Source organism: Vanessa tameamea, chromosome 23 (assembly GCF_037043105.1).
Source record: "Vanessa tameamea isolate UH-Manoa-2023 chromosome 23, ilVanTame1 primary haplotype, whole genome shotgun sequence".
In the NCBI taxonomy this organism is placed as follows: Eukaryota; Metazoa; Arthropoda; class Insecta; order Lepidoptera; family Nymphalidae; genus Vanessa; species Vanessa tameamea.
Window position 1 is genome coordinate 6868493 of NC_087331.1, and position 23644 is coordinate 6892136.

The window sequence follows — 23644 nt, forward strand, 5'->3', positions numbered from 1 at the left end:
AATAGATTAATCTTTGTTGTATTAATCTTCTTTCCCTTTAGGTTAAGTTAAGCCGTTAAGTTTTATATTTCTCTCTCTTTTTTCATATACAATGCAGAAATTGTCTATTTTTCTTTTCAATTCAAAATACAATTTTAAATAATAAACCATGTAAAACAATATTATAGTTACAGTTTATTCCACCCACAAGATAAGAAAACTAAACAACTTTGACATTTAATTGAAGGAATAATATAATTATTAAAAACTTACATTCCCAGCATTATCGAAAAGGACGTATGGACAGGAAAGTTGGCGTTTTGAATGTCAGAAAAGTTGTTATTTGAACTTGGGAAATAAAATTATATTGGATATAAGTGGAAAAAGTGTTGCACTGTGTTTAAATATATATTAGTTAAGAACTGTCGGTAGTGTTTGTCTGCTTTGTTGTGCAAATCTCTTCTCAGAAGCATATGGCATGGGATTTGTAAATCTAGGGTTTGTTTATCTTTACTCCTTCGATTGGCAGAACCAGAGAGGTTATTGCTAGATATTCTTTTCTGTATTAAGCAGTTTAATTAATATTTTAATTTAATAAACAAGATGTTTTCGCAGTAATAATGATTCCAACACACGAATATTGTTAGACAAAGATAAGGATATGCCATCAAAAACAAAAATTGTAAAAAAAAAACAAGACTCACAACCGTATTTATACAATGCTTGCTTGGTTATTATAAACACAGGCTTCTAGTTTAAGCCAAAAAGAAGTTACAGGTGGTCGAAAATGGCCTGAACTGCTTCGAGAATACAGCCGTGTCGCTTTTTTTGGCCCGACTTGGCGGGGGGCAGATTGAGTATCCGATACTGTATTAACATACGAATGACCTGCTTAGTTACAATATTCACTTTTTACTGATTATTACTAGAGAGTCCAGTGACATAGATCCTATTCTAATATAGCCTTCTTGCGTAAAATAAGGGGCTTAACAGATTGAAGAACAAATATAAAAAGTTTCCGGTCATGAATGCTCAAATTGTGGTATAAACCTTCTTCTTGAATCAATTTTTGGAGTTTATTTATGATATCCGCATTAATATCCGTTGTAAAGTTCAAAAGATCTAAGCGTAAGTGACTTTGTTTTATAGTATGTGAAGATACTCGAATCAATGAGATTTAGACATGGACAATTTTACGAGGTACTTATTACTAATATGATATATTCCTAATAGTAAATACGGTTAATATTTGATTCATTCGTATCCTTACGATGGACGCTTCGAGCTTCCGAATCTGCAATGGGCGCAACATTTACATCAACGCAATACCCTCGAGTTTTAACTAGCACAATATTACGAGTGCCTTGATTAATTCACAATAACAGCCTGTAAATTGCCCACTGCCCTTGAGCAGAAGGTTTGGAGCATATTTTACCACGCTACTCCGATGCGGGTTGGTGTCTACACATGTGGCAGAATTTCGTTGAAATTAGACACATACAGATTTCCTCACGATGTTTTCCTACACAGTCGAGCACGAGATGAGTTATAAACACAAATTAAGCTCATTAAAATTCAATGTTCTTTGGCTGAGTTTGAATCCGCAATCATCGGTTGATGATGCACATTTTCTAATCACTGGGCCATCTCGGCTCTCTTTTGCTCGTCTGATGATGATGATGATGATGATGATGTTATCCGATTTTTGCGACGAATACCATCAAGGGAGACCAGCCAACTATGCGGGATGTATTATAGTGTAAGTATTCCCTTTCTATAATCCGATTGGATGGCAAAGCTGACACGATGGGTAAGATTTCAAGAGCAGAACCAACGGCTTTATGTGTTTTCCGAGGCACGGAACTGTACATACTTCCAACTTCCAGACTTCAAGCTGTTACGGAGAAATTCTAAAGAAAAGCCCAATAAATTTTTGTCTACCCGATCTGAAATTTAAACCCAAGACCTTGGGATCTATTGCTTTATAACCAGCCACTAGACTAACGAGTTAGTCAACACAGACACACTATAATAGATTAATTGAAATCAGGTTGGGGGTGATTTTAAAATCATCATTTAACTTCATCGGGAGAAAATTATTTTGAAGATTCGACGAATTTATTCACAAAAAAGTTAACTGGTAATTTAAGATATCCAAAATCTAAATAGAAATATGATTTCTTATTCTAGTTTTATCTAAAACAACAAGAACCAGTGATTTAATGCGATTGGCTCGTCATTAAGAATCTCGCAGTTTAAAATAAATATACGATGTTTTTATTGGTACAGTGTCATGCTGTTCTGGAAGTTCATGTGGGTTTCATAAAAGCAGACTAAAGATTTTTTGTCAAACACAATGAATCGAAATGCAGTGTGGTGTTGGTGAAAAACAATACCAAGACAAACCAGTCAGGTAAAGTCTGCTAAAGAGATTTTTATGCAGTGGAAAACGGTTTCTCTAAAAAAAGTTTATCAATCCAGAATTTATTATTATAAGATTAAATATTTGTGAAAGATAAAGTTTATGAGTATAAATACGAAAAAATGTTGATTATCATTGCTTTCGACAACTGTTCACATAACAAGTCAACATGAAGTTCGCTTCTGTTGCATTATTTTTGGCGCTTATTGCGTTTGCTTATGCTAGAGAACTTCAATTGGCCGAACCATGCGATGAAGATATCTGTAAAGCGCCAATGTGCAGATGTTCTTCTGTCAATATTCCAGGAGGATTAGCACCGAGGGATACTCCTCAGGTAAACCAGATAAATATATTTTAACATTACGAAGTTTTATGATGATTTCGTCTGTCATAAAATCTTGCGTATTTTTTTATTCAATGAAATTGTTTACTTGCAGTTTGTCACTTTAACATTTGACGATGCGGTCACCGTCAGCAATATAGCAACATACAGATCACTTCTGTACAATCGAAAAAATAAAAATAATTGTCCCATTGGGACTACATTTTTCGTAACACATGAATACACTGATTATACTATAGTCAATGAATTATACAACAGAGGTTTCGAGATCGCTCTGCACTCGATATCCCATAAAGCTGACCAAGAATACTGGAGAGACGCTTCATATGAACGACTCATGCGGGAAATCGGTGATCAGAAACATCAAGTCGCACATTTCGCAAACATACCTATTAATTCTATTCATGGTAACTAAAGGTTTAATTTTTTATTTCGTCGTTTGCTAAATATTACAGCTAATAAATTTAAAAATATATTCCAGGATTACGGAGTCCGTTCCTTCAAATGTCTGGTAATACGACTTACCAAATGATGGCAAGCGCTGATCTTACTTACGATTTGAGTTGGCCCACTATCAAATATACTAATCCTGGTCTTTGGCCATATACTCTCCATTACCAATCTATTCAAGACTGTATCATCCCTCCTTGCCCCACCGCTTCTCTTCCTGGTACTTGGATCATTCCCATGATATCGTGGTCTGACTTAGAAGGAGGGCCTTGCTCAATGGTAGACACTTGTTACTACAAGTAAGTAATTGCAAAACAGTTATGATTTCAAATACAAAGTAACTCCACGTGTCTTAAACTAATCTCTTTTTTCTTATAAAAGGATATGGATAAGAACATATGCCCACTACACAGCTTCACGGTGTATGTGTAAATGTAAATTTCCAATAAAAAAAGGCGATTCGGAAACACTTTGTACATACGACCTTCATAAGATCTATTACGTATTTTATGTACAATAATTTATATTTCAGATGTTAACATACTTTTACATTATATTTTCAGTCCAGGCCCAGATAATGAAGAGGGATGGTTTAACCTCATTCTTAAAAACTTCGAAAGACATTATCTCAATAATCGAGCTCCATTTGGGTTTTTCATCCACGAATGGTACGTTAGGATAAACCCTGGGCTTGGAAGAGCATTAACTCGCTTTTTGGACATGATCAACAACCTAAATGACGTTTTTATGGTAAATATTATTTTATGTTTTGTTCAAATATTTTTGGATCTCTGATAAAGAAAAACTTTTTGTGAAACATAATTGCAAGAACGATTCCAATATAAAGTTCAATTTTCTCTAAAAATGCGACATCAATGTGTTTCATTGTTAGGTAGTCTTGTTGACGAAATTTTGTCACTTTCCTAAAATAAGTACAAACACAACTTACTCAGATAACGGTGACTGGTCTAATAGATCTCTACGCGCTGTTTATTTTAAGAAAACACAAAGTGTGTTTTCTTTTTTTATATTTTTCTTTTATTTCAGGTAAATGCCAATGAAGTCATCAACTGGGTGCAAAACCCCATCACTGTCGATCAATATGCTAAAAGACAATGTAAAAGCTGGACTCCTAGTCAGTGCAGACAAACAGCCTGCAATGGAATTACAGGCAATCATACAGAGGTAAATTAAATGTTTCCATTTTTTCCATATTTCAATGGACTAATTTCGAAATTCTAAACTTTTATTCAGTGGACACGTCATAAATTGTCCTTGTAATTGTTGGAGTTTTTTAAAGTGTTAATTTGTATTTACAGAAAATCTACTACATGCGTGTCTGCAGGAACTGTCCAAGAGTGTACCCTTGGCTCAACAACCCCCTTGGAGAATAACATTTGTAAAATATAAGTTTTTGTATTAAAGGTTAAGTATTAAAGGTTTTGTATTAAATACAATAATGTATTAAAGGTTTTGTATTAAATACAGTATAACTAACATCGAATGCAGTTCAGTTACACTAATCCATGATTTTTATTCCACGCGTGATAATTTAAAGAACATACCAAAAATTCATACAGAAGGACAAGAAAGGTTAATTAAAACAAAAAATTTTATGATACATTTATTTATGTATTTTACATCAAATAGTAACTATTCCATATTCAAAGAGATTATGCTAAAGGTCTTGATTCTAATATTCCATACAAGTGTACAGTGAGCAGTCATAACAAGACAATACCACAAATATTGTCGACTGTACACTAATCATTCTTACTTATAAACATTAACATTTGGTATGGACCCATGAGGTCACTTACATTCTAATTTTAATGTGTTCAAATTATAGTTAAATTACTTAATTGACCTTGAATTGTTATTAAACCGTTTGATTTTCACCGTATTTTTTTTTTGAGTTCCAATTTTTTAAAAGGTTAAATAATTTAGGGCCGTGTATAGTACCTAGAAGCACTCATTCATTAGTACAACGCTAAGCCCAAATATTTGTCTTACCAAAAAGCCTCTTAACCTTAATATTAGAAACAGACTATACGCAAGTAGTTTTATATAAATCTAATGATTTGCCATTGATAAATGTATATTCCGTGGTGTTGTTATTACTATGGACATTTTACACTGGAAAATTCTAAAATCTATAGAATCGGAAAATTTTATAAATTACGAAATACTACACGTTTCGTTTGGTTAAATTTTTAGCTTATATAAAACTATCACAATCTAATACAATAAATTACTAACTTAATATCAAGATTTATTTACATCAACAAATAATTCTAGAAGACTTCACGAGTCACACGCCTCACTTGCGTTTATTGATGAAGCTGGTTAAAAAGATTCCATATCTGAGGTAGAACGTAAAAATAATTTAATTCTAATAAGTACATTTAGTGCGTAATCACTATTTACAATGAATGATTGTGTTTAATAAAAGTAATACGTTGTCAAGTTTAAGAGGAAATATATAATATTGAAGTGCACCGAATCTAGTCATGCGTCTGATGTTAAGTTAACAAAATATTACATTTATGCAGTCCTATTCCTAGGAATACAGTAAAAAGAAAATTCATTCAATTAACCTCAACAGTTTGCACTAACAACTAAAATAACCTATAACAAATGTACTATTTACAACTTTATACAATATAAAACGTAAAATAAAATAAATTAGTTGGTAATACTGTAAAAAAATTTTTAAAGCTTACAATCAGAAAACAATTAAAATTATAAATAACTAAATACATCAGTCCATTGATAATTTTGCAATTACTTATATAGCACTACACAAAAATCTTGCGATCACTCTAATGATAAATATCAACAATTGCACTGTTGCACTGATTAAAATCTCTCAGTGAATATATTTTAATGGAGTATTTATCAGATAATTGAAAATATATAATCAGATAACATTATATAATTAAGTACGTGATACAGTTGCATTTTTTCATACATAAATTAGTTCATACTTTCGCAATTCGGTCTTCGTGGTTTTCGTCACTTTTATATCCAATCACGATTTAATTTGGCACAAAATTAATGTACTATCGATATGATAATATAATTCCTTGGAATGAAGAGTTATCATCTTTATCCAATATTCTGATACGGTAAATATGTCGAATAAATTATAATAATTCCCAATTAACCCAAATTCTCGATACGTTATAATCTGACAAAGTTAAACCAGAGACATCCTATCCGAGTTCCCAATGCTTTACAATCTCACATTACCATCGCAGATCAAGTCTTGCCTCTTAAATGTCACAATAACAATCACATCTACTTAGTCTTTAATTACAAACGTGGTGGTCACGCTTTGACCGACATATCTCGCAATGGACTCTACAACACCATACAAAACGACATCTGCACTTCTCCTCGTGATCTCTGACTCTGGTCTGATATCCGCGTCCACAGCATAACAGACGACAGCCATCTAATCCAGCAGATGTTCTATTACATGTTCTTCCGCGTGTTCCAAGAATACCGAGTCTGAAAATAATTTTATTGATACATTTATAGATTAGAATTTTTAATCTTTTGTCTAGGTTATCTAGGTTCAGTACTTTAAGACATAAGAAAATGCACGTTATACATACATAATTTTGTGACTTTTTTAATAAGAATTAAACGTCGTGATATTGAAATGGCCTACCTATTCCATTCAACTCGATATAATCAACATTTTCCTCCTCCTCCTACTACTACTACTACTACTACTACTAAAAACAAGTAAATAAATCCTTTCCACGCTCTGAATTGACTTCAATAAGGACATTTATTGCCCAGCTAATACGATTGCTATTCAATTAATTCCACTCAATCATAATATTTTTAGATCTGTCTATATTTAATAAAATATTGTTGTTGTCGATGTAATTACAAAGCTAATATAAATAATATATAGTAATAACTTACTCATCGTTAGGTTCGCAATAATCAGGAGAATCCTCGAGGTAAACTAAGTCCGTTTTGTTCGGTTTCTTCATATCTGCGTGAATTGGTCTTAATTTCCTGATATTTTTCCCTCTTTTTCTTTCTACAATCTAAACATAGAAATATTTTTAAATAAATATTAGTTAAAAAAATCACTTAACATATAAGATAATAAAACAACAATCATATATTAAGTCAAAGTCATAGAAACAATTGATGAATATGGTATATTTAAAAAAAAAAAATTCAAAAGTATTTTAACTAAAAACATCATTTAATATCATAAAACAAACTGAAGTGATGAAAATTACCTTAACATGCGACGCGCCCTCATATCTTGTACTTAAAGAGTCACCCACGATCCTTAGCTGTGGGAGACGCCGCCAGCACACCCGCACTGAACACGAACCGGACATACCATGACATTTGCAGACACGTTGCATTCGACCACGGACAGCCTGAACGGTTTAATAACCAATAATGAGATCAGATGACATGAAGAAAAAACTATGGACAAATTATCTCTACAATGGTGCCGCTTGTTGTTAACAAGTTGAAACTTAATAGGTATACTAAGGTACAGCATAATCTGATCCAATGATACAACAAAATATTCATTAAATCGTTTAATAACTTACTCTGCGTCCAGCTTCATTATTATGTAGATTCATTATTCCTTCATCGCTTTCCTTGTTCTCTTTAACGTCTACGAAATCTCGACTAAACTTTTCACCATATCTTATGTCCTGAAAATTATTAATGGTCAATTCAATAAAAATCCATTATCATATCTAATTTACTCGTAATCCTTTTGGAGTATTTTATTTTTAAGCTTCAACGTTAACAAAGTGGCGTTTTCCAATTATTTTGAGATCGGTACCTTATCTGGTATTAATTAATATTAATTAATTTTATATGTCACATGCATTATACCTCAGAACATCCACCCCACTGCCAATGTCGAGGAGTGCGTTTTCTCACGCGAGCATCACAAGAACATTCGTTTAATTCGCCTCGGCTACATGCACGTGCCACGGCATGAGCCAATGCTGCCGCTGAGAGAGCATGGACAAATGCAGATTCACGGGATTCTGTAACGTAAAAATTTTAATTTAGGTATCGTTGACGTGTTATTAATTTTTCTTTTGTACCAACGTGATTTTGAGTTTTAATAAGCACTACTTTTTACCTTACGAGTAACTTTGTAGATAGTTGTAGAACAATTTTATTGATCAAGGTACTCGAATGAGATTAAGTTGAAGCGAATGACTTTCAACAAAATTGTATATTTGACATATGGCTTCAAGACTTCTTCTAAAAGACTTGTAGAGAAAGTTCAGTGACCGACCGTATTTGGACTACACCAGTAAAAAAGATCCCTGCATAGTCGTTTTAAGGTAAAAAAAAATCAACAAATCTTAGATGCATACAGTGGTTACATGGTTCAATTAACGCTGGTTATGTTATTAGTAGTATATGTTAAACAAACTGAGCGGCTCCGTCAACAAGTACACACGTGATCCCAGTAATCGACATTTGAAAATAAACAAGATACACGAAGAGAAGAAATTCCTTGAACACAATCTTGAAGTGGACTATCCAATATGTCTGACATGAAACATAGTTCATAAGGCGTATTTAGAATAAACAGTTTATTTTAGTGACGTTAATTACTTCTTGTTTTAAAATTTATTTTTGGTTCCATAAAATATTTTTAAATTTACATACATAGATATGATCAATGAAAAATAAGTCAAAAATCATGATTTGAAAACAAAATATTCTTTATTAAGTAGGTTCATGAAAGTGTGTTTGAATCGTCATATGTAATTAAATTTAACAATGTATTAATTTAAATACTTTACACAGATATGTAAATTAAATACACTTAAATATTTATTTTCGTACATGAAAATTAAAGAATAATAATATTATGCCTTTTTTTTACCTATTATGAATAGTCTGCCAATGTCAATGAAATTAAGATATGTTCATTGTGCCTGTACTTATACTAGCTTACTCACCTCTCCAACCATACTAGATTTGCTGTTTGCCTGTATACTATGTGATGATAGACAAGATATTGAAATTAATATTGATTTTTAATTTAATTCTATCCCTGTTTACTTGAGTTCACAGTTGAAACAAGTACAAACACCAATTTAAAAAAAAATCTAATCACATTGGCATACATTTTGTAATGATTTATGTAATATTTGCAGACGTTTAAAATAAAGGTGTCGACGTTAAACTCTGACATTCATATGTTTATCATAAGACATTTAAAACCAGAACATTTGAATTTAAATAATCTTATCGGATATTTAAATCCCATTTAAAAGTCTGCTACGATTTTAATGGATTGCATATTACAATGTATTTATACGAAAACGTCAGCCAGACAGCTGTTACAGCTGTTTATATTCTAATCGTTTCTAAATGAAGGAATCTTTGCATCAATCGTAGCCTGGATATTTTTCACATTCAATTTGTTTATAATATTCGAATTTTTAAATCATTTTTCAAATCACTGATGTTGATAAATGTATTTAAAAATATAGTTCCAATTTTAAATTATATTTCTTATTTTGAAAACGTTAAAGAATTTTTAGAACTTTCAGATAAAATAAATAACAGTAAAAGACATAAAAACCCTGCCATTTATACAATTTTACACAATCCTCAAAAATCTATAAAAAATATTAATATAATATTTATTTTCTATGTTAAATTTTCGAATGCAAAAATACAACAGAAGCAATTCGATTCGATGCAGAAACAATTTGAAATTGGAACAATGATTAACGCTGATTCAGATGTTATTTAGCTTCAAGTAAATCTAGAGTTAAGATTCAAATATAAACAGTACTGACGAACGAGATCGTTCGAAAGCCGTACAAAACATCAAAGAGAATGTGCGATTCACTTAACAGATCCTTTGAACTTGCTTCGCCGAGGTAAAGGATTGTAGGCAACCGATTGTTATTTAAGTATAAACATTTCGCTTTGAATCGAGTACAGAACGGAAATTTTAAATTTTACGACGATATTCAGTGTATGTTTATGCGTCAATGGATTCTGATATCGCAGGATATGATTATAAAAACGTAACATGTCTCTGTTAGATTGGTATTAAATTTTTGTTTTATTTTCTACTTTATTCAGAAGGTATTAAAGATATGTAAGGTGACTGTCCCAGATGTTAGGACTTCACTAATTATTATTAGCACTACGAAATTATTAAATGTGACTTAGTGCTTGTTTTTATATTATTAAATATGTGATACGATCAAAATGATGACAATATATATATTGATAAGTTTAAATATAGGTTACAATTATTTAGCTTTAATAAATAGGATATATATTTTTAACTGCGTTGTCAAGTGTTAATAATTAGCTCCGTCGCCCTATCCATAAACATTGTTCATAAATACTTATATCGCATAGGACACATATTATATAAAAAAACAAATGATGACTAAATCCACAAGATTTTTTTTCCTAAAATCATGATTTGCTAACACGTAAAATAAGATATTGATGTTTTTAATAATTCTATCATACTCTCGTAACAATTAAAATGACGTATAGAAACTCATAACGATCAACACATAGTTCGTTTGGTTGGTGAGACTTTACAATTATATTATATGTAACCGTAAAATTGTTAAAGCTACTAGATTACACCGTAATATAATACTTACAATATAACGAATTCCTTTTCGGTAGATTATTATCTATTACCTTACCTAACCGAAATATTATAAACTATAAAACGTTTTATAAAGTTGAATGAATGTTTACAATCTTTCGATAGATAACAATCTCGCGAGATAGATTATAATCTAACGACACATAATATTTTTTTCCGAATGAATCTGTTAATAATATGTAACGCTATGTCGTGACTTGCACTAATATATAAATATTTAAAATATATTATCATAATTAAGAATTCAAATCAAATCAATCAAATCAAATCGATAAAAATTTCGATGAAACGTCAGTCATGCGATCAAAATAGCATTCAACCTAACTATCTACTCTAAATAAAAAAGATAAGGAAAATAGACATATCGAAACTTACTAAACTTCAACACCCCTCCAAATATATCGGTGCTGTTATCAACAGTGCTGCAATTCCAACGGCTGTTACGAAATTGGTGCTGACATTCTTCAACAGCTTGCTGGGCTCCAGTTTGCAAAACCTGGAAACGTGATTAATATTTTACTAAATCATAATAACAGCGCGATATTTATAAAACTACAATAGTACATAAACCATCGCCCAACATTTTAGACCCTCAAGGGGAATTAAGAAAGTAGCAAATGTCCTCAATCGAGACTCAAAATATATCTAAACCAAATTTCATTTGTCAGTTCCGCGATTTAAGTATGAAGAGATAACAGACAGTTACATACACATTTTATAATATTAGTTGTTGGCAACTACAGATATATTTTAGTGAACTCGCCATTCCTTCACGATTCATGAAAAGGCAAACATGTCCGGAGAAAGATCAGATGCAGAAACAACGAACTGACGTGCTTACTAAATCATTATCTAACAACTCACCAACTCCAGGTTGTTACTGGATTTCTTGAAAACACAATAAATTGAATTGGTCTAAATCGCATTTTGAACACAGATTTACATGGCGGTAGGGCTTTGTGCAAGCAAATCTGGATACTAACACTCATCAGATATTCTACCGCCAAACAGCAAGACTTCTAGTATGTTTGGGGGATGGATGAGCCAGTGTAACTACAGGCACAAGGACATAACATCTTAACGCCCAAGTTTGGTGGCGCATTGGCTAAGAAATTAATGGTTAATATTTTTTTAGAGCGCCAATGTCTGTACGCGTTGGCCCATTTGACAGTTCACCTACCACCATACTATGAAGAAACCGCATGCACGTATGAACTACCATATACTAGCCGTATCAATTGGGTAGTTTTTTTAAATATTTACAATAAGATATATATACATATATCTTGGTAACTTATTATGAAATTCCAAACTATTTTCTTTACAAAAAAAAAAGTCTTAATAGTGTTTTGTTACATTTCCACTTCTTTTTAAATTCTGCTTTTCATTCTAGATTTTGCTCATTGATTTTATTTACATGTCAACGCTGAGAATGCTTCGAAATAAAAATTGACGAATAATTAGCCATTAAGTACACGCACACTTGTAAAATTATATGACGTAAAGAATGTCAAGTGTATCACGCACACCACGATAATAAAATTGGTTCTTTTCCCCATTATGAGAACCGAGATGGTCCAGTGGTTAGAACGCGTGCATCTTAACCGATGATTGCGGGTTCAAACCCAAGCAAGCACCACTGAATTTTCATGTGCTTAATTTGTGTTTATAATTCAGCTCGAGCTCGGCGGTGAAGGAAAACATCGTAAGGAAACCTGGATGTCTAAATTCAACGAAATTCTGCCACATGTGTATTAAACCCGCATTGGTGGAGAGTGGTGGAATATGCTCCAAACCTTCTCCTCATAGGGAGAGGAGACCTTAGCCCAGCAGTGAGAAATTTACAGGCTATTATTATGTGTTAAAACAAGGTGGTTATCCCCGATTTAGAGTTCACTAACTCCGCTAAAAGATCACATAAACGGATCTATTTACGGTGTAAATAATTGTCGCCTTTGATTCCGTTGTCACATTTCTAAACTAACACGCGTAACATATGCATGTTTACTTTTTAATTTATCCGCCCAAAGTGGTATTCATTGTAAATTAAACTGCCATCAATATCGAAAACAAAATATTCTTTATTCGATTAGTCTCATATAATAACTTTGAAATCGACATGTTACAATGTTGAATTAAATTCAATTCTACCACCTGTTCGAAAAGTAAATTCTACCGAGTAGAACCGGTAAGAAATCCAGTAGTTACTCTTTTCCGCCATTTTAATTACAGATTATGTCAGTAAAGCCTAAAAATAAACTAACTATTGCGCGCTTTTTTATATCAGCTACAATTTTTTTAATTTCAATATCTGTTACCTTCTTAGTGACAAAAATAATTTTCCTCTTATTCGTATGGAAACATATTGTACAAAGATCAGAGAGTAATTATTTATTCGTGCTTGTGAATTTAGACAAATTAACATAATATGTCAACACTCACAAAAAAATATATATGAATTCTATTCCATAACATCGTATCACTATAACAAATTTAATTTATGCCAAATTCCAGACCCCGGGCTGACTCCACTGAGAATTTATCTACAGAAAAAGCCGGAGTTGTACCAAGGACCTCGGAATACGCGGCCTTATAGACAAACGAGACATTGCACTGATATTAATTAAGCTACTGAACTTGTACTTTTTCAATGATATAAATATATTGATAATTAATTCTATAAACGTATTGCACGGAGAGAAAAAGATTCTGTACAAAAGGAAGGACGAAAACGTTTTAACAAGGTAAGGATTTCACACAAGTGTGCGGTGTCCTTAAATAATTCAAGCAGTTTCATATATTAGGGTGTATTTGGAGTAAACATAACAAATCATAGAATATAGCGGTCACTGTGACAAATATAGTCAAACATTTCGATCATATAGTTATAGGGTGTTGATATGTAACAGTTTGTTATGTTATGGTGTGTGCAGATTTTTAGTTCTTCTAAAGTTATGATAAATCGCTAATAAATGATAATATATATTTCTGTATCTGTATGATATATAGTTAAGGAGCGTAACGTAACCACTTTGTTATAAGATTTATTTAGATTATTTTATTCGCTGTCGATAAATGCTAAGCAGGAAGTACTTAAGACAAGAAAATTTTTCAAATGACATATTGTTTCGACAATTGACATATCAGATAGATGCGTTCTCTTGTAAGTATTTAATAACGTACATATAATTTAGGTGTACGTACAAATTGTTTCAATTAAAATATTAATAAGCCGTATCAGTGTTTCAGAAAAGTGGATCTGTCGAAAGTCGCCGTAACACTAGTTTTCTCGTGCTTCATAAAATATGCGTTTATGGAAAATATCGTAATGTAAGTTGCCTGTTTTGTATGACGTCTACTAAAACACTACGCTGAATCGGCGCGATGGATGAGCACCAAGTTTTTACCTTTGACGGTAGAACATTTAAAGGTTACTTTATGAAATAATTACTTAGGTAATAGTTATTCAGTACCCGGAAGTACAATATGACTAACAATAGAAACCCATATCACGTATCCAATACATTTTAATTTTATATATATTATGTAGTTATGACGAATGTTTCTACCAAATGGAATTTCGATCATTATTTATCGCGCTGCTGAGTTTGAATGTACTAAATATGTGCTTCTATTTCATCTTGTGCGGTAAAGGAAAACATCATGAGGAAAGCTGCAGCATCATCCACTAACCTACATCGGAGCAGCACGGTACAGTAAACTCTAAGCCGTCAACAACATATAGTACATAAAACAAATTTATTTAACATATTTAATATTGTAGATAAATATTTCTTAATTTTCTTTTATATTTTATATTATCAAATTGATTAATATATACATAAATACGACCATCGAAAACAAATGCGATAGAACTGGTCTTGGATATAAAGACCTACTCCATGAATGAGTTTTTTTTTTCATAATCCGTTATACGAAACATACACAAAGGTTAACATAAATAACCTTACCTTTGTGCTTGATTAAAAATGGCAACCCTACATACAGATAAACGTTTTGTTTGTTTCATAATTCGTAGAATAAAGACGAAATTAAATAAAACTTTAAGAGGACTACAAGAGCTAAGTGCCCTTGAGAATCGCACGCACACTTACAAAATCGACAAAAACGGCAAGCCCGCGAGGTAACAAGGTTACGCCCAAATATTCTAATAGATGGCGCCAAACCGAGCGAAGTAAGATCAATCATAAATCTCATAAAAAATAGATAGGACAACAGAATTGTTTTTATTTCTATCGATGTTAGTTAACAAATGATTATAAAATAAAACTGATTCAATTAAACTTACAATATGTTTATTTATATTTTGTATACATAAAATAGACAGTTTTAACCTTTTTTTTCTTTTATTTATATTATTATACCACAATTAGTTCTTATACTAAATATTAAAACATTTGGTTAACTAGGTTTAATCATAAATATCATAAATCTCATAAAAATAAATAGGATATTAGAATTATTTGTATTGCTTTTGACTGTTATTCGAAAGTGATTAAAAATTAAACCGAATTAATTAAACTTAAAATATTTATATTTGGTACTACAAAAAAAAAAAAAAAACATTTAGTGTTAACTTTTTTATTAAAATCTTTTATTTACTTTCACTTGTATGTATGAGTGTATGTACATATGTCCTGGAATCTTGCAATCAATATTACACACTTCCACTGAAGCTATGGAGCTGAAAGTTGGCACACATATTTAGTCTCGATGACAATGCACGATTCATGAATTGCTGCCATATTCAATCCAATATAGCGGACGTTACAAAAAAAATAAGATATTTGAATTACGTACAAATGACACTTCTAAATATTCTAGTTCTCTGGTTAACAACAATTACATTTTTTTTAGTTAGACTACTTTTTTTATTATTAAAATTAGTTCATACATAACTTTAATTCCTATTATAAACAAAATCGATCAAATTAAACTCGTACGCAATATAGTTTCCGTGTTATTGTTTTCGACTTTCTTTATTCTGTAAAAAATAAATATATGTTAGTAATTATAATTTTATTAATTATAAAAGTATGTATTTAAATAATATGTATCTAAATATGCCCCATAGTACTTTTAATGAAAAATATCATATCATTGCTTCGAGTTCATGGGGATCGAATGTAGTCACTCTCAATTGATTTTTTCCTTACTTTGACCAAATACTCTATCGTAATATTTAAAGAACTCGAAAAATCTGATTCTATGCGAACTGATTGCACATTTTTTCTAATAGATGTTTTCAATATTCATAATTTATAAAAAAAAAAAAGTTTACTAATAAAATACTCTTACCTTTTAATATCGTTCATATGTATGTTCGGCGCTTAATATATAAAAGTTTTTTAGTTTTCCTCACGCGTTTCACTTTATTTCCTATATTTACACGATTAAAATTTATAACAAATAATATAATAAAAAACAAATGCCTAATTACTGCTACACTATTTTAACTTAATATATTTATTTACAAGAAAGAATAATATTTATTATAAGAAAACATGAAACAATGAATTTACAATTAAAATTACAAAAAAATATCTCGTAACGTAATGATGCGGCGAAAAGATCGACACATCTATATAGCATCAGGCTTCGGACGGCAATGTCTGTAGTACAAGTGTACACGGCGTTTACGCACACATGCGTACGCATTTTGTTCGAAAATAAAAATATCTAATTTTAAAAAAATTAATTGATTTTACTAAAAAAAGTGACACAGAGGTAAAGTAGTATATTGGTTGTAGAATAATCTGACAAAAAACCAGAATTATTGAATGTATATAAGTATAGTTATTATTTGTTAAAAGATTTTTTAGAGGTAACTTTCTGATTTTTTTCTATCGTACCAAATTAATTAAATCATGTTTTCAAAATAACAAATAACTATAATGTATCCTGAAGATTATCATATATTTTTTTCATTTGGTTTACTGCACTGGATCATATACTTTTTTGAATAATAAAACTTGCATTTAGCTCATGTAGTCCCCTTAAACTCATGCAACAATGTAAGGTTACTTAAAAAGGCTCAAAGACAGAAAAAAGAAATCAAAGTTATCGCTTAATGCAAAATCGAATCCAAGACTACTTAGAGCAAATAGCTTGAGGGAATTTTATCTCTCACGCATTCTTGAACTAAAGTCTGGTGTATAAAGTTTTTATTTCATTATTAGTACTATAGTTGATTGCGTTAATGAGTCGCTTCCATTTAAAATATCCGTTAATTACCGATCGGTTGGTAATCGTGATACGTTAAATGTTTAATGTAACTTGTCTTTGGAATGCTTAAAGTGCTTCAAATTACAAATGCTGTATTAACTACATAGTATCAGAGCTTAAATTCCTTTTTTAAAGCGCTTCAGCCGATTGAGGTTGACACTGTTCCGTGTAGTTATTATGTAGTTTATATTGGGTCGAAATATAGCAAAATTTACCAAAACCAATCGATATTTGTTATTACAAATAATTGTCACTCGTGCAACTTGATTATATATAATAAATTTTGATTTAAATTTATCTATTTACATAATAAGTAGATAGACATTGGAGCTGTAAGAAATATTAACCATTCTTTACATCAGCAATGCGCCATCAAGATTTAGAACTAAGACGTTATGTCCCTTGTGCCTGTAGTTACACTGACTCTACAAACCGGAACACAACAATACAAGTTGGTACCACTTGATGAAATGTATGATAATTACACGGTATCAACCTAAGCAGGCTTTGAACCTACCACCAAGATACGATAACTTTAATATAATTTAAAATAAAATCGGGTAATTGATCGTTTTGTTTGCGTGGCTTGGTAAATTTCATTTGAGCAGTCTCCAATCTAAAGCAAAAATATTACTATACGTACTTATATTATAAAGAAGTTAAACTTATTTTGTATGTAGACGGTAATCTCCAGAACATCTGCATTTCTTTTGTCACTGGTAAGAAACTAAATTATTCCCGAGTGTTATAAGGGCACAAGTTACATTTATATCGATATATCTTAATTGTATAAAAGTTAAGTCAAGTTAAAAATACTTAAAAAAAAACTCAAAGGCCAAGCCTATCTTGTTTTCACACACGTATATGTTGCACTCCATGAGCAAAACACTGGTTAGAATTTAATCGCCTATTTTAGAGCACATTATATAATATCTTCTAGATTTAAATGGAACTACTCACGGTAATAGTTCATAATATTTGTTATCATATTTATTGAACCGAGATACATACCTGTACCATTTTATCAGACAGCATGCATAGTTGTTTCTGTCGCTCGACGAGGTAATCAAATCGCTGGCAGCTCTCCTTATGCATTGATATAAACGTTTCCAACGACGTGTTGGATGTTTGAACGGGTCGCACTGGGGCTGCTAAGTTCCTGAAACAAAAACAAAAAGAAACAATTATACTTGAAAAATACTTTACTATATTCATACAATTATCAATAAAAATAATATTAAAATAAACACAAGAGTGCATACTACATAACGAGATACCTTAGAAGTAGGTAATGTATCTCGTTATACTTGAACGAAAGCAAACACCGCATCCCGGTTCTTAGCAAACATTGTAGACAGGATGATTGTTAGTGAAATAAACATAGCTAATTTGCTTGTTCTGCAATTCCAACAGCTCAAGAACCGAGAACGAGTTCCGTACAATAAATAACAATGTTAAAACATCATCGTCCGACAATTCAAATGAAGAGAGCTTAGTAAGAGAACCCTCGTAAACAATGCATGTAAGCTAAGGTAATTAGTCTCGAGACGTCCGCTCGGTACGAACTCCGGCACTCGAATGAGAAATGCCACTCGAAGAAAACAAAACTCGCTATTACCTACCCTCCGCTTTTGTTTGAAAAAATTCTCTATTCAAACCGGCCAATGGGAACGGGCGCGCCACAGTACGTTGATTGGCCGACGACCTCCCTTGAGTGCAAGTGGAAATAAAAAGTGCTTGGGTAAATGAGGCGTTCTGTCTCATTTCGTCTTAGGAAGATGATATATGTCTGTTCCGCTCGGTTTTTCGTTTTAATTGCAAACATGAGAGGATGTGTAAAGGGTTGTGAGACCTTGAGTACCGCACGTGCAGAGGCTGCGGCTCGGGGAAGCGCATTCAACTTGTTTAAATAGGGAGAAGGAGTCTTGTTTATGTCATCCATCTAGTCAGATGGGGGTTACAGCGTAATATTTCTGTATGGCTGTCTCGCAGCTACCTAGATTCATTATGTGGGTCAATTAAAATTAAGTGGCTTTTCATAGTTACAATGCTTAAGCCCTTTTCGCGTGTTTTTTTCTATTTTTTTTTGCCCGATTCAGTTTGTTTTTTTTCTCAAGATAAAGTTGTTAGTTTAAGTTCATTTATAGCATATTAAATTAAAATTAGGACCAGTATCACCTTGACCACAGATGATAATCATCTGTGGCCAAGATTCAACGATATCTATTACGATTTTTTTTGTAGAATCTTTGGCAAAGGACTTTTCAATTTTATTCTCCTTAAAAAAATGCTCACGTATTACAATTATTAGATTAATATTTCATAGACAATTATAGAACAGTGTCATTTCTATTTCATGTTAATTTTAAACGTTGAACATTCAATTCATAACTATTAAAAATTTACTTAAGTTTATTTATTGGTACGTGAACATTACAATTAAGAGCCAACTATTTTCAATAGAGCTAAGTTGTTTTTAACGACCACTTTCCATGGAGGTTATAATAGCAGCGTTTTACCTACCATTAAAACGCATATTAATTTACTTACCTTATTCGAAGCTTATAGCTATATGAGATAGCTCCCATGTGTTCCCGCCTATATTTCTATCTCTTTCTTTCATATATTTCTTTCTCTTTTCTTACCACCACTCCTGAGTGGGGGCGAGTGGTGAAGCAAAGTGAAACCATTTGATTCTTCATTGCGTCTCAATAAAAACCAGGCAGAAATTGTCTATAAGCTTCGAATAAGGTAAGTAAATTAATATGCGTTTTAATGGTAGGTAAAACGCTGCTATTAATTGACTTGACCGTTATTCGAAGCTTATAGCTATATGAGACGTGTTTGTTATCGCCTGGTGGTAAGAGAAAAAATTTAATGGACGCCAATGTGAATAGATTATTTTGTTAAGAATAATTTTATTCAGTTTTAATAAAAAAAGAAAAATGGTAAAATAAAAGATAAAAAGAAGGTCAACAACATTTAATAATCAAAAAGTAATCATCATATAAAAGTATATTCTTATATGCCTTCCAAAACCAAAAATTATTTTGCACGCCATAATGTTCCGATGGCATATAAATACAAAGATCTTTTACAAGTGTAGAAAAATAGATATCATATTAGGCTAATCAACATTATAATATAATCTTATTTCTGTATAGGAGCAAAAAGATGTGACATGTCCTTATTGGTAGAAATTGTCGTAGAAATTACTTTTCGCTTATAAAAACGTCTAAAAGTATTTTCTGAACGCCAGTTGCCTCTCGCAAGAATCTCATCCAGAGGACAATTGGCTAGCCAGCTTTTAGAAGCCACTGCAGATCGCACAGTGCCCGGTGAAGCGGTAATGTTGGCTTCTAATAATATAGACTTTATCCAACCCGCGATTACACTCCGTGATGCTGGCTTCGGAATTCCTCTAATAGAAATAAATAGATTATTACAATTAACTTCCTTTCGACGTACTTCAGAAATGGTAATTAATTTGTTTATCCAATATTTAGGGTCTAATCTTTGTGACTGGGTATTTACTAACAATTTCCATCCTGACTGCCTGTAACTTTGAGTGTCAGTTTTAGAACCGAATATAGGCCAAAAAACGATGGAATTTTGAGTTTGTATAAAGAGGTCAGCGTCTATACTTAATAACGTAAGGTCGTGGATTCTTCGACCCGAAATAAGCAGTAAAATAATTGCTGTGTGTCTAGAGACTTGAAAAAGATTTTCTTCCTGAATTTGGTAAACTTGAAGATAAGATATTAAATCTTCGATATCCCATACGGGTGGTTTTTCCTGAATGGGTTTTTTAAGAGCAATTGCTTTTAACACATGTTTCACTAAGGCGTGTTGACTTAACATACTAGACGAATCTGAAGAGCAAAGTGTAGATACTGCTGACTTGTAAAGGAGAATACTATTATAAGCAAGACCGTGAACAAGATATAAATCAGCCAGAAAGCGCGCTAGATCTGTTCCTTTAGGCTCAGTGCTTTTTATGTGATTTTCCTCGCACCAAGCTAGCCATCTTTTCCAAGCTGCATCATAAGTCTTGTGGGTAGAATGACGCCAAGATGAACTTAATAACTCTCGTTGATCATTATTCCAATCAACTAAGTCCCCAGACCACCCCCACACTTCCATATTTCTAGATGTATTTTCTGGACATTGGGAGGTGGTTGGCCCGTCGTCACGTCTATTAAGACTTGTGGTATATTCCAAATGCTGAACGGAGCAGCTAACGCTCGCGACCTTATGTCTGCTCTCCAGAAAACCTTGTTCCATCTGGGTACTACTAGAAGATACGTGCCCCTCGACCGGTTTAGATGCGCCAGTACTTTGGGTACTAGGAATGGGGGCGGAAACACCCACGCTAGCTGAAAATCCCACATCCGAGAGAAGGCGTCGTGAAAGAGAGCTTGATGGTCCATCACGTCCAGCGTCACGTAATTCGCTACTACGTGAGCTCTTTCCGAAGCGAATAGATCCACCAAGGGAATTCCCCACTTCATAAAAACCTTCTCTGTGGCTGATGGTAGAAGATGCCATTCGGGAGGCCGACGTAATCGTGACAGATGGTCTGCGTGGCTGTTGTATCTTCCTGGTATATGGAAGACCTTGATTTCGATCCGGTTCATATCTAAAATCCGGAAAATGCGAAAAGTGAGATCTAACAAAGGATTCGACCTGGTTCCTCCTTGATTTTTTAAATAGGCTACCACAGTCCTGTTGTCGCATTGTATGAGCACCGTAGAGTATTGAAGGAGCGGATAATGTCCTTCTAATACCTTTAAGATTGCTAACATCTCCTTCATGTTGCAATGAAGGACTTGCTCTTGAGGAGACCATTGACCCGATATTGCTAAATTGTCTAACTGTGCACCCCGTGCTAAATCTGAGGCATCCGTCGTCAGAAAGTGAGATGGGGGTGGTGCGTGGATTAGAGATGACTTGTGACAATTGGTTTTCCACCACTTCAAGTCGTCTAGTACAGGGGCCGGTAGATGATGCAACATCTTTAACTTGTTTTTTATTAGGGTATTTAAAAATTTTAGTAGAGACCGGAAATTCAAGCGGCCCTTTGGTACGACAAAACTCACAAAATTGAGTAGACCCACTAAACTTTGAAGGTCTTTCAGTGAAGTCATGCGTGCGTGAAGCATATTTGTGGTCTTGTTGAATACAAGAATTATTTTTTCTTCCGGAAGCTGCTTTATGTTTAACCATGGATCCCATTCTATGCCTAAAAATGTCAGACGCTTTTGCGGAACAGTGACAGACTTTTCTTTGTTCACCAGCCAGCCCAGGAATTCTAGTATATTTAATGTTATCTTTACATGTCTTTGAAGCGTTTCCGAATCCTGATTCACAAGTAAGAAATCGTCCAAATACACAATCACTCTGATTCCCTTTTCCCTCAAGCACTGAGCTATCCAATTTGTGAGAGCAGCAAACGTCTTTGGTGCTGTGCTTAACCCAAAAGGAAGACAAGTCATTTCTAGAAGCTCGCCTTTGTAAATCAGTCTTAAAAATCTTCTGTGGCTGTGGCTGATTTTTAGATGATAATAGGCTTGAGACAAATCTATCTTGCATAGCCAGTCCTGATTTTGTAGGAAATCTGGAACTTTCAGGACATTTATTAGACTGAACTTTTGGGTGTGTATATAACTGTTTAAAGCTTTTAAGTTGAAAATCGGACGTGCTGAACCATCGCTTTTGGGAACCAGAAACATCGTAGATAAAAAGCTTGGAGACATTTTCGCCACAGCGAGCACCCCCTCTTGTTTCATTTGGTTGATAATATTTGTCATTTCCAATGATTCCTGAGTATGGTAAATTGATGACTTTAGATTGGGGTAAATAAGAGGAGGTTTCTGAACAAAAGGTATGCGGTACCCTTTGATTATTTTTAAAATGGTGGCTGGTGCTTCCATTCGAGCCCAACGGTCGTGAAATTGTGCAAGACGACCCGCCGCAAACATTGAGTCAGAACTTTCGTCTTTTATTGCCCTTAAATTTTGAGGGCGATGCATTACGTTTACGACTGTGGCTGTAAGTGTCTTGCTGTCTTGGCCTTGGACGATTCGTACGGGACCGAAAAAGATCATTGGATCGTCCGCCCATTGCATCTCGTGTATTATTATATGTCCCCTGCAAGGGGCCACTAAGATTACGCATACCCTGCGAGGGAAGCATAGACCTATTGCAACAAGCAATATGAGGTGCAGTACTTACGTGTGATGCGGAAAAATGTTCATTATTACCCTGCGAGGGCAAAATATAGTGCGCTTTCCCCTGCGAGGGGAAAGTGTGTGTTTTAGATCCAGCCTGCGAGGCGGATACCTTTGAAGAATTTTTCTTATCAAGTCCCCAGAAGACCTTCCGAACTCCTCCCGCCTTTTCAATTGATGCTGTGAATGTTTCGGCATTAAACAAATTATGGCATGATGGGGGTATTTTACGTAAAGTCGCCTTCATTAGGGGATCACGGACTTTGTTAATAATTCCATCCCTTCGCATTTGTAAGACTTCT

General features: G+C 33.1%; 2 protein-coding genes across 3 annotated transcripts in view; one reads left to right on the forward strand and one right to left on the reverse strand.

Annotated features, from left to right (window-relative positions):
• Positions 1-2550: 2550 nt before the first annotated feature.
• On the forward strand, positions 2551-4633 carry LOC113401923 (chitin deacetylase 8). The gene is made up of 6 exons (XM_026642002.2): positions 2551-2735; positions 2839-3151; positions 3226-3493; positions 3758-3944; positions 4242-4379; positions 4514-4633. Exons 1-6 carry the CDS (start codon positions 2571-2573, stop codon positions 4586-4588), a joined length of 1146 nt encoding a protein of 381 aa, XP_026497787.1. The 5' UTR covers positions 2551-2570; the 3' UTR covers positions 4589-4633.
• Positions 4634-4805: 172 nt separating this feature from the next.
• The window catches only part of LOC113401873 (protein Wnt-4-like), a 91475-nt gene continuing 72636 nt past the window's right edge, over positions 4806-23644 (reverse strand). The window contains exons 1-8 of one of the 2 annotated variants that reach the window (XM_064218604.1): positions 18378-18676; positions 18124-18260; positions 11242-11362; positions 8085-8242; positions 7790-7897; positions 7463-7609; positions 7134-7261; positions 4806-6707 (exon numbers count right to left, since the gene is read on the reverse strand). In XM_064218604.1, coding sequence (XP_064074674.1) covers positions 6506-6707; positions 7134-7261; positions 7463-7609; positions 7790-7897; positions 8085-8242; positions 11242-11362; positions 18124-18207 — 948 coding nt within the window. In that variant the 5' untranslated portion in view covers positions 18208-18260; positions 18378-18676 and the 3' untranslated portion in view covers positions 4806-6505. Of the gene's footprint in view, positions 6708-7133; positions 7262-7462; positions 7610-7789; positions 7898-8084; positions 8243-11241; positions 11363-18123; positions 18272-18377; positions 18677-23644 lie in introns of those variants that run through there. The other variant, XM_026641948.2, reaches the window with a different exon arrangement.

What these genes read in the sequence shown, in the direction of transcription:
- LOC113401923 (XM_026642002.2), top strand. Translation starts at nt 2,571, where the DNA reads ATGAAGTTCGCTTCTGTTGCATTATTTTTGGCGCTTATTGCGTTTGCT. An exon ending in ACCTATTAATTCTATTCATG is followed by an intron (nt 3,152 to 3,225) that starts GTAACTAAAGGT and finishes AATATATTCCAG; the next exon opens with GATTACGGAGTCCGTTCCTT. An exon ending in GTAGACACTTGTTACTACAA is followed by an intron (nt 3,494 to 3,757) that starts GTAAGTAATTGC and finishes TTATATTTTCAG; the next exon opens with TCCAGGCCCAGATAATGAAG.